The sequence below is a fragment of the Chanos chanos genome, chromosome 15, assembly GCF_902362185.1.
Source record: "Chanos chanos chromosome 15, fChaCha1.1, whole genome shotgun sequence".
NCBI classification, from domain to species: Eukaryota; Metazoa; Chordata; class Actinopteri; order Gonorynchiformes; family Chanidae; genus Chanos; species Chanos chanos.
The window spans coordinates 14,741,245-14,759,664 of NC_044509.1; the positions used below are offsets into that span (position 1 = coordinate 14,741,245).

An 18,420-nucleotide genomic window follows, 5' to 3' on the forward strand; every position below is an offset into this window, starting at 1 on the left:
GATTTCTTGATGCAGGATTCTCTCGGCGTTGTGCGTTGGATTTGCGCTGTGTTCGGGCACATAAGGACTGGAACAGGCTGCACTGGTGGTATATGAGGACATCTGCTGAAGGTCACTGGGGATGTTGTCAGGGATCTCTGCTTCGAGGTCCAGAGAAACAGTAGTGTTCCAGTCAACCCTAGTCGGCCCCTTACCGCATGTTCATTAAATGAAACGTCTAATTCACAGTGTGTTTGTTTGAACTTGACCTGGCACAGTTCGGTTTTTTTTTCCCCCTCAAACAGTTGAGATTTAATTAGTTCTCAGCCCCCTAAACCCCAGACTCTGAACACAGTCATTACCCAGTGTGCCCTTCATTCGGGGAATGGGAGAGAGTCAGGTTTGCCATGTCTCGTTATGTTTTGTCTGCAGATGGGCAGATAAATTGCAGACTTCATCAGAGGCAATCAAAGACAAAACAATGCATTCACTGTTTTTCAGAACTGCTCCAGGATTATTTCTCAAAGTTGAACTTTTTTTTTTTTTAAATTTAAAATACCTTTGTCATCGGGATGCATTTCGGTATGCTAAAACCAAGATTTGAAGAAGAAGAAAATGATGTATCTGCAAGGAACTGTTATTGCATTTTAATGTTGCTTTTTCTGGCAGGTTATATTTTCCCCAAATATTTTTATTCTGCAGCTACATCTGCTGAACGGTTTATTACTTTTTTTATTTTGCCGAAAATTCGGTGGGCACTGCTGCGCTCCGGTCTCCCCCACCCCGCGCTCGCTTCTAAATCCCCGTCAGCCGCGTCACATAGACTCTCCTCAAATAGAACTTTCATTACTGTCACATCTTCCATGTCACAAAGCGGCTCTGGAACTTCTCTTTCTCTGTGCAGGAGGATCTGTGGCTTGCCAAGCAGGCTATGAATATGGAGAAAGCCAGAGCGTGACTGGATATGAATTGAGGACGCCCGTCCCTCACGGTCGCTTTTGTTGCCCGACTCTAATGGGTGTTTGGGTTAGACGCAAACGGTGAACTGACCTGCACCTGGTGTTTAGTCCGAGAATTCTGCTCTGCTGCTCTGATTAGAGAAGCCACACTTTTACAGCTGAGCCTGTTATACAATGACCGCTTAATCAGGGTTCAGTACATTTCCTCTCTCTATATTTCTAAAAATAAATGTAAAAAAAACAAAAACATATGCACAGTCAATCTTACTTAAATCCTTAATCCATAAGTTAGAAGATGATGTTTTCCCTTAGCTGCTGAATTCCATGTAATCTGCAGAAGATTTGTTTGTCCCTTGGTTGTGTGCAGATGATGAGCATTTTTGGAGCGTGTGTGTGTGTGTGTGTGTGTGTGTGTGTGTGTGTGTGTGTGTGTGTACCTGTGTGTGTGTATGTGTGTGTGTGACAGAGAGGGAGAGAGAGAGAGAGAGAGAGAGTGCATATGTGCATGCATGCTTGTGTGTTTGTGCCTGCCTGTGTGCCTGTGTGTGTGTGTGTGTGTGTGTGTGTGTGTGTGAGAGAGAGACAGAGAAAAAGAGTGCGTATGTGCATGCATGCTTGTGTTTTTGTGTGTGTGTTTGTGCCTGCCTGTGTGTACCTGTGTGTGTGTGTGTGAGAGACAGAAAAAGAGTGCGTATGTGCATGCATGCTTGTGTGTGTGTGTGTGTGAGAGAGAGAGACAGAGAGAGAGAGAGAGAGAGAGAGAGAGTGAGTGCATATGTGCATGCATGCTTGTGTGTATGTGTGTGTGTGTGCGTGCGTGCGTGCGCCCGTGTGCCTGTGCCCATTCCTGTGTGCATGCATGCTTGTGTGTATGTGTGTGTGTGTGCGTGCGTGCGTGCGCCCGTGTGCCTGTGCCCATTCCTGTGTGCATGCATGAGGCTGTGAGACTGAGTGTTCTCCTCCCAGGCCCTCTGGGGCCTTTATGACACGGCCAGTGCTGTTTAATTACACGCTGCTGATCCTGTGGAATGCCTTGTGCTTTAGAGCAATCAATACTGTCTCCCACTCCATTCCGCTCTCACGCTTTGGTGGCACTGGAGGCTGAGCAGGGCAGAGGAAACCCTCTTTAAACGTGAAGTGGGAAACTAAATAGAAGTGCAGTGGGTCGTCTGCCGGCTGGGCCCGTCTCACGTGTGTGTTTAATGGGGTGTTTGATGAAACGCTTGCATCTCTGACAAATGAGGTGTAACAGGGGTTCACTGAAAACATGATTTGCTGATTTATGAGCCAGTGGTGTCAATGTTTTGCCATGAGTAAGATAGGTAATGAGAAAGAGAGAGAGAGAGAGAGAGAGAGGAAGAGAGAGAGAGAGAGAGCTGATCTGTATTTTTATGGTTGAAAATATAATATTAATGATTGTACTTTCAACACATCAACAAACTCAGGCTGACAGTAATGTAAAGCCGTCACGAACTGATCTCACAGCGTTACCATGACGTCTGTGGTCTGACTGGATACGCAGAGGAAACATCTGAATTTCACCTTAAGATAGTGTTTGCTCCGCTGTGAAACTATCAGATTAAAACGTCTGTGAACTTAACCATATCTTCCCACAAAGATAAATCCAACAAAGACAACTTGTGTGTTTGCATCCAAAATCTTTAGGTTCCTGAGTCAGATCTTCAAAACTTTGTTTGTAGTTCATGACAATCTGCGTAACTACTAACACGTACAAGAAGCCCTCTAGGCAATGACAAATTATGATATTTCAACCAGTTATTCATACGGGCAAATTCTCCTCTCTTTCCTCAAGATGGTCATCTGGGGGTGAACAGTAATCATTCACACACACACACACACACACACACACACTAAATATGATTTTTTTCATTAATATTGTGCATCTTTAGCCCCCTGTAGTTGCCCCCCCCCCCCCCCCCCCCCCCCCCGTTCCAGATGGATCTTGAGGTTCCAGACTGTGGGGGACACATGGAAACTCATCTTTGAGCGTAGTTCTGCGGTTCTGCTTGGCTCTATTAAAAGTTCTCATGACAAGGTGGCGGTGGAGGGTGTTGGAGTGATGACCCAAAATAACACTGTGAAGTCCCTCTGTGCCCTGCTCAGAAATTCATCACCCGCACTGAAATGTTCACATGAACAGGATGATGCCACAGATGGCACTAATGAGCGTTATTCATCCACGCAAACACATTTACACACACACGCACACACACACACACACACACAAACATCCCCACACACACACACACACACAAACATCCTCACACACACACACACACACACACAAACATACTCACACACACACACACACACACACACAAACATACTCTCAGACACACACACGCACACACAAACATACTCACGCACACACATACACACACACACACACACAAACATACTCACACACACACACACACACACACCCACACACACACACACACAAAAACAGCAGTTCAATATAGTAAATCAGTTCTAACAGATCTCTTTGGTGTTATGGCCTGTCTGTAACCACGCTTAAAATGGATTTGCTGATTAGTGGTGGTAGGCTGAGGGCCAGTTGAAATGATGGAGATCGATGACCAGGAGAGTGACAGGTAGGATTAACAAACAGAATGCAATCAACTCGCTGTAATTTGCTCCTCACACCAATGCTTTACCATCTCTCTCTTTACTCAACAAAGAGCATGTCTGCCCTGTTGACAAGCACCTGTTCTCACCCTGGTATAAGCTTTTTCGTTGTTGTTGTTATTGTTGTTGTTGGTTTGTTCATTTGAGATGGGTGTTTTTTTTCCTCCAAGTATTCTGAAGTTAGTCTAAGTGATGTCATTCTTCCATATTATTTAATTATTATAGATACCTTTTCCCCTTTAAAAAACGAATGAATAAACAGAACTTTAACTGAAATTACCTTTAGTCACACTGCATTTATTAAAACTACGACAAAAGTGAGAGCTTACTGTTTCACTTCGTTTAACACAACTTTTCGAGAGAGAGAGTCATGTGTGGACTCTTTGATGGGACAGAAAAAAACATTCTCATATTAATCCATCAGTGTCCTGCCATCCAAGTACCACGATATTCTTCGACGAGAGATTCGGTCTTATTATCATCGCAGCACCTGCGCCTCCCACTACAGTACCCGAGCAGGCACAGGCGCGCGTCAGAGCCTACGCAAGTAGGCAGCCTGCCTATGGCCGTGCGCTTTGGCGTACTCTCTATTGCCCGCGCTCATCTACGCCCCTCCATTCATTCCGAGCTCGACCAGAGCCTTCGCCGTCGCGCGCTCAGAGTGGCATTAGTTTCTTAGCCTCTCGGAATAATAGCACTGTGTTCTCCCAACATGCTGCAATTCGAAGGTAGGAGACGTTTAAATTTTTACTTAAACTACTATGGTGTCGTTTTCTTTTAGGCGAAACTGAGTGGATTTTAACGCGTTTACATTTTATGGAGTGATGTTGCTTATGGAATATCAACGAGAAACTGATCGGTATAATTGTGTCTAACACCTGTCTAATTACTATGATGACATTGTATTTGAATGTAAATACTGTATAATCGTTGAAAAAATCAAAATAATGGTTACGTTTGCTTGTTTTGTGTACAATATGCTGACTTGTCATTTTAAATAGTTCTTAGGGTTTGATGGTCTCTAGATTCAAAAAGAATTTTGATTAACTTTTTTTCGCTTTTACATTTGTCTTGAATAACGGAAGTAATTCGACACTCGTTTGTAGTCTCCTTAAAGACTTATTGGCTCCTAGGTGCAGCTGTTATGAATCAGCGAGGCGTTGATTTATCGTCTTAGGAGGGCAGTTTATTCATTTTACCTGACTGGAATTTTAACGCGGTCTCTCTTCACTCGCAAATACAACTCATTTAAAGTGAAACTATTAATGGTGAAGGATCATCCATCGACTTGGTGTTTTCAGAATGCACGGCTCAGTCTAATAATTAAACAAGGAATGAATTATTAATGAATGAATTAATATATTTATTCGTCATGTTTCATACAAGTGTGTCATTTATCGTGTCGATCCTGTTGTAATATGTAATGGGGACAGCAATCGTAGCGTATTAGATATTTTTCAGCGCGTTGGGGTTGGGATAGATCTTAAGCTCCCATGATTCCGAGTGCGCTTTGATCTGGAACATATGGAAGGTGCTGGAGCCTGATAATCAGCTGGGTTGAGGGAGCGCGACAAAGTTATGAATGAAAAGGAAATTGGTCCACACCAGGTGGGCCGAACACAGCAGAGCTGTGTGATTTTTAAACTGGAAATTGTTTGTGATAAACTGTGGCTGGGAATCGGTGTGAATTTAGAACAAGTGAAAGGTGGAGATCGTTTTGATCAGGGTAGATTTTTCTCTGTGAATGAGTGGTGGCTGTAACGTTTTATTTTTATTTATTTATTTATTTGCAGTAGATGCTATGTGGGTTACATCTTCTACCTCCTACTCACATTAATAAAAGTGAATATTTCTGACTGCGAGGGTGTTAGCTGCTATCAGTGGATTTCAGTGCTCCTACAGTGCTCCATTGAGAAACCTTGGAAAATGTACAATTTAAAAAAAAAAAAACAATAAAATGATTCACCCCCATCCTCTTTTTTTTTTCTTCTTCTGTTTGCAGTTAACGGGACTCCAGCTAGCCAGCTGTCCACCCCTCGCTCAATGAATTCACCGAGCCCTTCTCCAACCAACCAAGGGAGCCTCAAAAAACGCACGGTAAGGCAACCTCCTACATGATCCCCACCCCCTTTCCTCCCATACACACACACACACACACCACCTCCTCCTCCACATATTATATCCATGTCTCTTTTATTCTTACTCCTCTCCATCTCAGGCTCGTAAATATTGTGACCCCTTTCCTCCACACTCTGCCTCATGCAGTGTATAACACGTTACTCCTTCTATGTTCTCAGGAAAAGGACAAATCCAGCACTGAAAGCACAGCCTAGCCTACCAATCAGATCAAAGATGCTAGAAAATATGGACGAGCCATCAAGCAATCCCAGAATCCTTTAGTATCTGACAAGTGAAGCTGAAAATGCTTGGGCTACTCCTATTGAATTCAGTTCCCACCTCTCTGTTGATCGTGTAGTCGTCGTATTTTGGAGGTGAACTTTTGCCCCTCCCCCTCCCCCTGGCGGAGCATCCATGGAGAATGATCTCTGCCTTTGCTAGCTTTTGTAACGGTGGAATTTCCATCATTTCCAATGCAATGTAAGGTAGAGACAGAGGTGTGTGATATGTGAACTGTAAATGGAGCATGCAACTCACCCGGGCTTTCTATGCATAGTCTTTAGACTTTTAAGATGCAGTTTGTTGGTGTGTGTGTCTGAGAGAGAGACGGACAGAGAGAGAGAGAGAGAGAGAGAGTGAGTCATGTGAACAGTCAGATCAAAAAGCTTTCCTAATCCCGCAGCCGAGTCTAATGATGGAGAGAGGTTTAATTCTGCTGCTGTGGAAGGAAAGAGGGCTTTTCCTCGCCCAATCCCGATGCTGTCACTGGCTCTTTGATTTGACTGAGCTGTGAGCCCATTTTTTTCCCCCGACTACTGCAGCGTCTCACTTCATTCGCACTCGCTGACCTCTTCCCCGAGGTCTCCAGAGCTTCAGCCACCTTCTGTTAATCAGCCACTGAACAGTGCAGACAGGGCCTTGATGGGGGGAAAAAAAATTCCATTTTAGATCTGAGTTGAGTGGATCCAGCTTGTGCCTGTTCAATGCTTGGCAGTTAGGTTGTGTGCTGCCATTGACTCTGGAGAGGGTCATCAGAGGCTGGTACCCTCAGGCGAGATGGAGGATTGTGTTGACCTGAAAGTTTTCACGTGACACGAGCTCACACCAAGCCAACCTTCTAAGCTCTGAGTGTGTGTTTATGTGTTCGCGTGCACGCGCGTGTATCCTTTGTATACTCATGACCTTGATTGCCTCTGGTCTGGTGCATCTGGTGAAAACGGTTCTCGAGATTAGAGTTTGACGAGGAGATAAACCTCCTGGAAGTGGAGCATGCATGTCTACCTTTGACATTTTTGTGAAGCTCTGTGTTAATTCCCCTGTGTTCTTGAGTTGGTGACACACAGTTTCAGTCACTTGGAAAGAGCCTGGAGACATGTAAACCGAATCAGCACGTGTCCCTCAGAGACAACGAACTCAGAGCTCACCTAATCTTTTTTAGTCAAGCCATCTTTCCTTTCCTCGCAAAAACAGAAAAAGACTTTAATATTCAACTCATGATGTTCTCCCCTCTGCCTCTCACCTTCTTCTCTGCGTATGAATTTGGGACAGTTTGATCAGTGTTAATCAGGCAGTCGTCTGAGTGGCTTTTTCAACAATCTGCCACATAACTGGGTCAGACTTTGCAGAAAAACCCCACCACACTCCGTGATTGGGGAAATGAAGGAAAAAAAAAAAAAAGCCACTGAAGCACAGTGTGTTCCTGCTCAACATTAATTTTTTTCTTTCCTTTTTAGAAAAAGAGGCAGATTCTTTTGTAAGTGTATATAGTTACTAAATTGAATCCTAGTGGTGTTGGTCTAAAATGAGGAATGTTTAATGAGCGCGGGGGGGGGGGCGCATTTGTCAAATTGTGGGAGATAGTTTGCAGTTTGAATGGAACAGCAGGTCTCCTTTAAGCCTGGAGCATAAAGCTTGGTTATGACTATCATACAATGCAGTTTTAATGTCACTCAGGTATTATTATTATTTTTTTAAATCTTTTTTGAAGGGTTACTCTCCCTAGGTAGTCATTAATCTTCACACTCCAGAATATGACATTCTCCATGGAGCCTGCAAAGATGTTGGTTTTTTTTTTTGTTTTTTCAAACGTTTAAAGTTCAAGAAAGATACTCAGGGCTATAAATGCGTACTGATTTACATCCATTCAAACTTAAACATGCAAGACGCATCAACGGGAGACGCATGGTGTATTGTTGCTTTGTGAAATCACTCTTCGACTTTGAAGCTTTGAATTCCAATTGGAACATCTCAGCGTATCCCATCCATTATTTATGGGTGGATTAGTCCTATAGCTCAAGTGCAGATGAGGCTTGGCTTGGAAATGGTTTCATACATGTTCGTAGCATGACCCATTTTTGGAAATTAGCTACAGAAGAATGAAGGCTTAAGACTCGTGTGACTGTACTGTTAATGTGGTTATGGGCATTCTCTCTTTGTGCTTTGTTTTCTTATGTTGGTTTCTCGCTCCATTCATTCTACATGAGGAAAATATTTAGGGCATTCAGATATGATAGTTATGAGACTAATTTACAGTTAAAAAACAAACAAACAAACAAAACAGAACAAAACCAACGTAAAGATACATGGACAAACTGCTGGCTGGATATGTTTAAAATATCTGTCACAAAGCAGGATATAAAAGTTGGGGTGGACGGAAATTTTGCTGTTGGGTTGAAGTTTTAATGACCAGAGATGGGAAAGAGGAGTCAAGTTTGGAAACCGTTTAATGTGCCAGACGTGTTGTCTTATCATCGTTCTGCTGCACCCACGTCCCTGTCACATACATCCAGTCATTCCGTCTGAGTCAGTTAACCGTTTACCACCCTCGAAATTCACACACTGACTGCTGAGTTGCATGCTCTACTCGTACATGTTTGATTTGCTTATCATCTCTCTCTCTCTCTCTCTCTCTCTCTCTCTCTCTTTCTTTTTGTCTGTCTATGTATGTGTGTGTTCATATTCCAAAGTTACTTTGTGCATATTCATGTGTATGTTATACATTTTCACTGGGCCGATTTTTCTTTTAAGAAGAGTTTTCTTTTAAAAGTTGTTATTTGGCCACATAAGACATCTGTGTGTATTTGTGTGTGTGTGTGTGTGTGTGTGTGTTTTCATATGTTCATTTGTTATCCATTACTTTGTATGTAAATAGATTTCATGCATGTGTTTGTGTTCAGACATGTCAGGGACCATAGCAGGTGACATCACACTGTCCTGAGGGAGCATCATCACCAAACAGATAACAAACACGCAATAGTTACTAAAAATCCATCATTTCTCTAAAGAGGCAGAAAAATACATGAGTTCATCTGTGACGTGAGGAAGTGATGTCACAGTTCAGTGCTGTACGTATCATGTGACTTGTTCAGTTTAAATTTGATCCAATCAGAGTGTGATGTCGCCTTCTACTGGTTCCTCTTCGCACAAATTGTCTCTTCTCTTCATGTTTTCTTGAATTGTACTCTGTTAAATTGTATTTGTGTATTATTTGACTGTGTTTCTTCTACTCTGTCAACTGCTTTGCTTTTGTGTGTCTGTCATTGATTTTTTTTTTTTTTTCTGCGGGTGGAGGCTAGCAAACAGGTCTTGCTAACGTTCTCCTGTGTGTTTAGGCTCATTCTGAACACAGACTCTGTGAACATCCTGTTCTGGCTCTTTTTGATTTGATTTGATTTGATTTCACCTTCTGTCTGAGTTCCACTTCCTTTCGCTTGTATCAAAGTTCTTGTTCGTTTCCAGAAAGCATTCTGAAAATGTCTCTCATTCTGTGTGTGTATATATGTGTGTGTGTGTGTGTGCGCGTTTCTCCACGTTTACTAACATTAAAAAAGAGTGAATGGACCTCCACAGTTCCATTTTCATTCCTTGGTTATTTATTTGGGTGGGAGTTAGCCATAGTCTTGAATTTTTTTTTTTTGTTTGTTTGTTTTTTTTGAGTAGGACTCCTGTAATGATTTGAGTCCATGGCATTTGGCTGATGGAAGGGCTGAGGTAATTGCTGATGCTGATTCACCAGTAGAAGCAGTAACTGGTTATTTTTCTTACCCCCAAAACAGACTCGCTTATCGTGAAGCGAAAAGCTAGACGTAGCTCTAACTCCACAGACAGAGAGATGTGTGTGTGTGTGTATCTTGAGGAGATAAGTCAGAAATGCAAGGTCATGAGCTTCACTCAAAAAGGGATATTTCTCCACTCTGCCAAAATTAAGTCTCATTTAAGAGGTTTATACCCCCACCCCCACCCCACTCCCTCCAGCTGTGCGCCTGCAGTGGAGGCCGCAGTTTTCTGTCCTTAATCCAGTGGAGTAGAGAACATTTCCTCCTCTTCCCTCACTCTCTCTGGATTAACGGCACTCTTCTGACCATCGTTAAAGGAACAGCCAGTCTCTGCATTTTAATACACGCGTGTGGCACCATAGCTGCACTGGACACATCTGCTCTCTGACTAATGTTTTGCTCATGAAGGCTGTTAGATTGATATGAATTGGGAACAACCCACATTTAAAAAAAAAAAAGAAAGAAAGATCTGATTAATATGATATGTTTGTCGTTTTAAATCTAAAAATCAAGGGGGGGGGGAGAGGGCCATTGTGAAGTTGTTTGAGTGCTTTGAAATGATGATATGGCCTGCAATTCCACTAGGAAACAGGAAGTGCCCTTATATGGGCACAACCCAACCTGCTCTCTTTGTACTGTGAAAATATTACGAGTGCTGCACACTTAAACAGTTTCCATGGTAACGGCATTTTGTTTCTGTGAGTGTAAGTTGTGTGATCTGAATAGAAAAAGAACAGGATATGAATTAAAAATATCAAGGGTAATATAAAGGTGGAAGGGGGGGGATCCATTCATCTAGTCTCAGGGTAATTTAATAGATTGAAAACATGGTATTTCTTTCGAAGGAACCAATTTACAGCACCATCTGCATAACAAAGAGCACTTTTAGATTCTCTCTCTATCGATTCAATTCGTTTCTTCTATAGCAGTGCTTCCATAGCATTCATAAGCAATAGCTCACACCTGTGTGTCGCCCGCTGGGTTTTAGTAAGGTCACTATTGAACGACTGCGCCCTCCGACTTCGCTGCTTTGGGCTGTTGCGGAAGTCCGAACGCCGAATGGTAAAACAGATTCCAATTACGCTCTCTGGCCAAACCCGAAAGTAGTCTCGCCACGCCTGGTGTCAGACACCAGAGAGAAAACCAATTTACAGCACAGCCAGCACCTCTGCCCACTTGTAGCGCTACCATGGCAACCGGCAATAAGATAGCTGTAGTCTGAGCCACTTTGCCGTTGCGTAATACTCCTATGTGTGTGTAATTTAGAAGTGAGAATAGGTGTCGCCTCTCAGGAGTGTAGACAACTCCCAAGCTGGAGGATGAGAGAGGCGCCAGAGAAGCAGTTAAGAAACACTGATGAGATGGAGGATGGGAAAGTGACAAACTCTCTTTTTTGGTGGGGGGTGTCCATCTCTCCTGTGTGTGTTATACAACAGTAAAGAGTCTTCTCGATTATTAACCCTCTCCCTCTTCTCAATTTGCAGGAATCCCAGATGAGCGACTCCTCTCTCTCCTTGGCCTCTACCAAAGTGTGCAGCTCTGTGGAGGAGACTGAGGATCCTGTCAGTGATGGTGAGGATGCACTGCTCTCCTGTGGAAGGAGGGAGGGAGGGAGGGAGGGAGGGATGGATGGGGAGGGGAAGAGGGGTGGACGTACAGGTTCTGGGGTGAAAAAAAAAAAAAAAAAAAGCTGGCTTTGATTTCACGAGCCTGTGATCTCGTTAGGAAGCATCTCCGTAAGCTGAAGAAATAATTCATGACCAAATTCATTATCAGGGCGAGTGCCGTCATACGCTTTTCTCAGAGTCAGCTAAGACAGAGGAATCAGAAGGAGGGGGGGGGGGAGAAAAAAGCCCTGATCCATTAAATGAGATGCTGCAGGGACAGGGCCCTGCTCTCCCTCTCGCGCTCTCTCTCTCTCTCTCTCTCTCTCTCCCTCTCTCTCTCTCTCTCTCCGTTGCTTTCTCTCTTACTCTGCATTTTTCCTCGCAGCCGAACCCGTGGAAGAGTGTCCGCCGGTGCCTACTTCCATATCGGACAGGTACAAGGTGGGGCGGATGATCGGCGACGGGAACTTCGCGGTGGTCCACGAGTGTGTGGAGCGATCCACAGGGAGAGCCTACGCTCTAAAGATCATCAACAAGGGCAAATGCAGGGGGAAGGTAAGGGACAGGGGACCAGTTTATACACACAATACAGGGGACCAGTTTATACAAACAATACAGGGGATCAAATTTACTGTGATCTGAGATCCAGTAATAGCAAATGAATAAGTACACCCAGATGGAAAGATAGATGGAGATACACATTCATACATACATACATACATACATTTATACATAAATGCATAGAAAACTACTGGTATTCAGTCTGTGCATCTTTTAGTCTCATTAAGGTCTGGTCTGTGGCGTTTAACCTTTGTATGTGGATGTTTTCAGTCCACTGATTTTTATCTTTAAACGTATGAAAATATCAGGCTTGAGGATTTAGGTAACAGTGTTGATTCTGCTCTCTCTCTCTCTCTCTCTCTCTCTCTCTCACTCTCACTCTCACTCTCACCTCACTCTCACTCTCACTCTCACTCTCTCTCTCTCTCTCTCTCTCTCTCTCTCATCTCTGCAGGAACACATGATTCAGAATGAAGTGGCCATTTTGAGAAGAGTGAAACATCCAAACATCGTGCTGCTGATTGAGGAGATGGACACCTACAGTGAGCTTCACCTGATTATGGAGCTAGTCAAGGTAAAAACCCACGGCCCTACTCTTCGCTCTCTCCCGTTTTACCGAAATATCCTCTCAGCCGACAGTTTCTGGAGTGCGCTCAGTTTTATATTCTTTTTGAAAAGCATTTCAGCGTTGCTGAAACAGGTAGGACAGAGTAGATATGAAATACGGGACTTAGAAGCATGGATATTCGAATGATGTGTCACCTGAGAATACGTCAAATCAGAATGAGTATTTTTACGCTAATCACCACGCGTGTGGTAAAATAACCATATGCTTGTCCTTACTCGCACGTCAGCTTCTCTTCTCTTCTCTTCCCCAAAAACACAGCGGTACGCCCCTAATCAGGTCAACGACTCCTGTTTGGCTCCTGCTTTTGCTTCTGTGGGGTTTTTTTTGTTTGTTTCTTCTCCCCCCCCCCCCTTCAGTTTTTATTCTTTGAAAGAAAAATCCGATCGAGAACATCCATCCCCTGATTCCGTGCCTTTAGCTGAAGGCACAGGGACAAAAAAAGAAGGGAAACACAGCAGAAACTTGTGTTTGACTTTTTTTTTTTTTTTTTTTTTTTTTCCTTGAAACAGATGATGTGTGAACTAGCGCTGGCTCTGTCAAAAGGAGCCCTATTTTCAGCTGCTGTTCCACTTAGCCAACTCTGGAAGGAGATTTCAGGGCTTTGCCACCCTGCTAGCAAATGAGGCCAAAGCAAACTTTTAGCTTTCAACATTTATCATGAAGACAAAATGTTAGGTAGAAATTCGGATGATTTTGAATCTCTGTTTTGGTCTTTTTTAAATACATATATATGTATGTCTATCGGTGATAAGGACGTAGTGTTTGTCGTAATGAAGTACTGAACTGCTATGTCTTATGGAGACATAACAAGGATGCCTCAGTCCTGCTTCGAATCCTTGTGTGTGGAATTAAATTTGTACATAACAGGTGTTCTGACTTGTGATCAGTTTTTGTCTTTCGCAATGCCAGTAGATATAATGACATGGCCAAAGCAGAGCTGATCCTGTGTCAGTAGTCTCACTCAGATGAGACACTTCAATACATGTGGACTCATGCAGGAGTTGCTGGCGAGCGCCTTTGGCACGGATAATAATCTTTTCCGCTCTTCTCTGTTCGTCCACAGGGTGGCGATCTCTTCGACGCTATTACTTCCGCCAACAGATACACAGAGCGGGATGCCAGTGGTATGCTCTTCAACTTGGCCAATGCCATCAAGTATCTCCACAGCCTTAACATCGTCCACCGAGACATCAAACCCGAGAACCTTCTGGTATGGACACAGTGTGTGTGTGTGTGTGTGTGTGTGTGTGTGTGTCTGGTCTGGAAACTGTGTGTTTATATGTGTTTATTATGGATCATTTATCTGTTTATTCATGAATGTGCAGTGTATACTATGACATCAGCTTCAAAGAGAGAGACTTCAAAGGGAACCACTATCCTTTAAAAAAAAAAAAAAAAACCCATCTACCTTCAACATTAAAAAATCTGACGTCATCGTCGGACCGATCCGATCCTGGCGGTGCTGCTATAGGGTTATTTGTACAAAGCTGTTAACTTACACCATCTCACAGGAAGCCTTTGCCTCCACTCAGACGTGTCACTTCCTGTGTGAGAGCTAGCGTAGGCCCTGCCCCCAGCGTTGCCGTGCTGGGCGGTGAGACGGCCTCCCGGGCCCTGTGGGCTGGAGCAGTGAGAAGAGTGTCAGCAGCGAGGGCCAGCTTTGAACTCAGGCTCAGCCCCACGGTGTGAAATCATTTACATAGAGGAGGAGGAGAGGGGCAAAATGACTCAACCTGCCAGTCAGTGTACCGGGAACACCGAAGAGCTCTATCTGAGAGATCCAAACTGCATCCACGTTTTAACCCATGTCAGTGTCTCCCCTGTTAAGCTCCAGTCTGTCAGAAGTGACTTTGGTCCAGTAGGTTATTGTGAAGAAAGCAAAAAAAAAAAAAAAAAAAAAAGTGGATTATATCCTAGAGCCTTCAGTTTTCTATATCGCTGCCTGCAGGACTGTGGTCACACAAGTTCCCCGTGTCCTCATCCTTACCTTCCTTGTCCTGGTCAAACTTAATCAGTGCTTCCCCCATTGAGTCGGTCGGGCGTCGTGCCAGGCTGCTCTACGGCTGGTTCTCTCCAATATGCCTGCTTCTTGTGCCTGCTAAAGATAAATGACTTTTCGCCCGGATTGGAAGCATGCATTTCAAAACAGCTGCTCCCTCAAGGACTGCAGAATGAGGATTTTTTTTTTTTAACGTATTGGCGCACGCATTATGCAACAGCAGAGAGAGTCAGCCAAGAATCCAGTTCAAATATATTCATGCCATTTGTGGAACAGCGCTCCATTTTAGCATCAGGCTGTGGTTATGTGATTTTTTGGGTTTTTTTTTTAGGTAATTCTCGTTCTTTCAAATTTCAAATGAGGTCTGCGTATTTACGTAGATGACCCAGATTGAACTCTTAAATGCATTGGAAATGTGTGTGTGTGTGTGTGTGTGTTTAGATGGGAAACCTTTTTGAACCCTAATTTCTCATTGGTGGCGTCTTTTTGTTTTTGGGCACGCTCGCAGGTATATGAGCATCAGGATGGCAGTAAATCGTTGAAACTTGGCGACTTTGGCCTGGCCACAGTGGTGGATGGACCCCTGTACACCGTGTGTGGAACCCCCACCTACGTAGCCCCAGAGATCATCGCTGAGACTGGGTGAGTGGCATTAAAAACTGACCCATGCCCATAAACACAGCAGCATAATTCTCATGTCTCTGGGCTGTGGTATGACTTTACACTAGTGCGGAGTGCTGCGGCACTCAAATTAAAAGATGATTTGGTTGCAATATTGTGAGGGGAATTTTAACCTCATAGCTTATTGCTTTATGCTTAACTGTCTGGATTTACACATGGTTTAGTGAGTAGGTATGGTGATGCTTGAATGAAATGGACTGATAACTTGTGGAAATGTTTATCGTCAGTATGACTGATCGTATTAAAGAGAAGCTTTTCCCATCTCTACCCTACAGGTATGGTCTTAAGGTGGATATCTGGGCAGCTGGTGTCATCACATATATTCTCTTATGTGGATTTCCACCTTTCCGAGGGTAAGCTGATCCCCAAACAGATTTACAGCTCTGATCGATAACGCTGCTCAAGTATGAATTTACACGATCATGTATTCTTATAGTAAAGAGATAATAATGTTGTTGTACAGTGCATACATAACAAGCGGGTAAGGCTAAAACTGTACCTAACTGGAAGTCATTTTGACAGTTGAAGGCTTTAAGTCTCTGAATGTAAATTCCCTCACAACAATCCTTAGCGTAGTGCAGTGGAGTAAACAATAGAAGTGGTTATGAAAGCTGAAGCTCTCAGCCGTACACACTCCCTCTTGTGGCTGATAGAAATATAACAGATTCTTACAGTGTGCATGAGTGCCCCCTCTTGGTTGAAATGTCAGCTTCTGCTTCTGTGTTACGTGAGTTCACATAAGTTCATTCCCTTTCTGTCCATTTATAGTTTGTTTATGTCTATGTTTCTCTTTCAGGAGCACTGAAGATCAAGAGGCTCTGTTTGATCAGATCTTACTGGGCCAGTTAGAATTTCCTCTTCCATACTGGGACAACGTTTCAGACTCAGCCAAGGTGTGAACCATGCTCTTTGCGTGTGCGTGTGTGTGTGCGCGCGTGTGTGCACGTGTGTGTGCGTATATGTGTGTGTGTGTGTGTGTGTGTGTGTGGTGGGGCTGGCAGAGTGGAGTAAAGTCATGACTGATTGCTTTTGAAGAATGAGAAGACTCACTGTCTCCACACGTGGTCTGGCTTTCTGTTCCTAGGAGCTGATTACGTCTATGCTTCAGGTGGAAGTAGATCAGAGATACACAGCCCTGCAGGTTCTGGAACACCCCTGGGTCACTGTAAGTACCACCCACCCCCTCCCCCAACACATACACACACACACACACACACACACACACACAAACACATACATACTCACTTATTTCACCCAGCAACATCCAACGTTTTTCACTCCACACAGACGCACAGAGTAATTACCAACATAACTAAGTGGTGACATAGGAAATGCGCTGAGGAAGCACATATCATAAATCACCTGAACTCCACATGCTTCCAAAGCCGTTTACTTTTAGTGACTCAGTGGACAACGCTGTTTTGAGTTCAAAACTTTTACGCACGTTTGGTTTTTTTTTTTTTTTTTTTTCTTTTTTTTGTCCTTTTAAAATCGATCAGTGCTATTAACCGCGCCTGTCCATTCTTCTCCGCAGAATGACGGCTTGTCTGAGAACGAACACCAGCTGTCCGTGGCAGGGAAAATTAAGAAGCACTTTAACACAGGCACTAAGCCAGACAGCAATGGGTCTGGAGAGTCAGTCATCCTGGTAAGCACTGGAAGTGACCATGCAGAAAAAAAACACAGTGTTCTCTGACTGCCATACAAAGACTAGACCCATACTGAGCTTCTCTCTAAAGAGTCAGTTAAGTTCACATGTCACTCACTCACAGTTTCATATTTGGTCCTTAATGGTCACTGATTGTTGTTAAATTAGTTGTAGCTAATGAAAACGGTTCTGTGATGGAAGCAATTACAACTCCCAAAGTATTTATAATGTAATTATTGACAATACACAGACTATACCACTGACATTTGTGTATCATGTGTATCTTTGGCAATAAGGGTCCACCCTGTGCATACTGTTACACCCTGTCTATACTATGTCCTGTTACACATATGTCTTCTCATAAATATGAGAGCCAAACCTGTGCAGAACTGACTGGACTCACAGATCCTGACAAATTCAATCAATGCTACACTTATGAGAGTGATGATGATGATGATTCTTTAAGACACTCTGAACTTGACATAAAATTGATGAAAGTCAAGTATATTTGTACAGTAAGCGATTGAAGGGGTCAAACCAGTTTGTGTGCTGTGTAAAGTCAAAGCCTTGATGGAAGTTTCATGGAAGGCTAACCGCTCCTTTCTCCCTGTCTCTCCGTTCAGCTCGACCACGACTTTTCCATTCAGAGGTCAGGGTCACTGGACTTCTATCAGCACCCGGGCATGTACTGGATAAGGTACGTCACTTTTCTCTTTGAGCTGACACGTGGCGTTACCATGTGTGGTATTTCGTTTGACGCTTCTCCCGACCCTCGTGTGGCCTTTGCCATTTCTGTTTGTGATCTGCTTCTACGGGCCTGGGTTTGCATCCAGATATTGGTCTCATATTACCAGCTTATCTCCAGGCAAAATGAGACTATTTTTGTGAGGTGCAGCAGTGCACTGCCAAACCTGACTCGACGAGTCTTTGATTCCCGCGTTTGCGGCAGAACAAACTGTACCATGGGTTGTGCTGATTTCAGCTCTGCGAATCAGCCTGTCCTTTTTTCTTTTTTTCTTTCATTTTATTTCTTTATTTTTTCTTTATAGCTCGCCTAACTGTCTTCTCCAGACGCTCTCATTCAGATCACAGCCCGTGTTCAATCTGACCTGGTTTCTCTGTATTTGTCGTGGCTGCTGAGACTGAGTATCTGACTGTCTGAATGTTTTCTCTCCCTTCTCTCTCTCTCTCTCTGCAGACCTCCACTCTTGATAAGGAGAGGACGATTTTCGGATGAAGATGCTACCAGAATGTGAGGCCACAGCAGTGCCACGGATCACCCAGCCATCCAGTAGCCTCCCCACGCCCCTGCCCCCCCCCCCTCCTCCTCTCCTGCCTTGCCTCAGCCTCCGATCCCCTGCCCCCCCCCCCCCCCCCCCCCACCCCAAAACCACCACCACCACCACCGAACTCCAGCGGCGAGGCCGAGTCTGAAGCCTGTTCCCTGCACTCCTGTGAGACTGTCCGCTTGCCTTGCTCCTACTACTCCTCCTTTAGCGGAGGAGATGAGGTGGGGGGGGGAGGGGGGCGGCGGCA

The 18,420-nt window shown here is 44.0% G+C and overlaps 1 protein-coding gene across 3 annotated transcripts in view; it reads left to right on the plus strand.

Annotated features, from left to right (window-relative positions):
• dclk1a (doublecortin-like kinase 1a) overlaps positions 1-18,140 on the plus strand; it is a 45,038-nt gene extending 26,898 nt beyond the window's left edge. For 2 of the 3 annotated variants that reach the window (XM_030792634.1, XM_030792637.1), the window contains exons 5-16: positions 5,590-5,684; positions 11,245-11,332; positions 11,753-11,922; positions 12,383-12,502; positions 13,620-13,766; positions 15,064-15,197; positions 15,512-15,589; positions 16,033-16,129; positions 16,321-16,401; positions 16,771-16,884; positions 17,508-17,581; positions 18,083-18,140. In XM_030792634.1, coding sequence (XP_030648494.1) covers positions 5,590-5,684; positions 11,245-11,332; positions 11,753-11,922; positions 12,383-12,502; positions 13,620-13,766; positions 15,064-15,197; positions 15,512-15,589; positions 16,033-16,129; positions 16,321-16,401; positions 16,771-16,884; positions 17,508-17,581; positions 18,083-18,140 — 1,256 coding nt within the window. The remainder of the gene's footprint in view (positions 1-5,589; positions 5,685-11,244; positions 11,333-11,752; positions 11,923-12,382; positions 12,503-13,619; positions 13,767-15,063; positions 15,198-15,511; positions 15,590-16,032; positions 16,130-16,320; positions 16,402-16,770; positions 16,885-17,507; positions 17,582-18,082) is intronic. The other variant, XM_030792636.1, reaches the window with a different exon arrangement.
• The last annotated feature ends 280 nt before the right edge of the window (positions 18,141-18,420 follow it).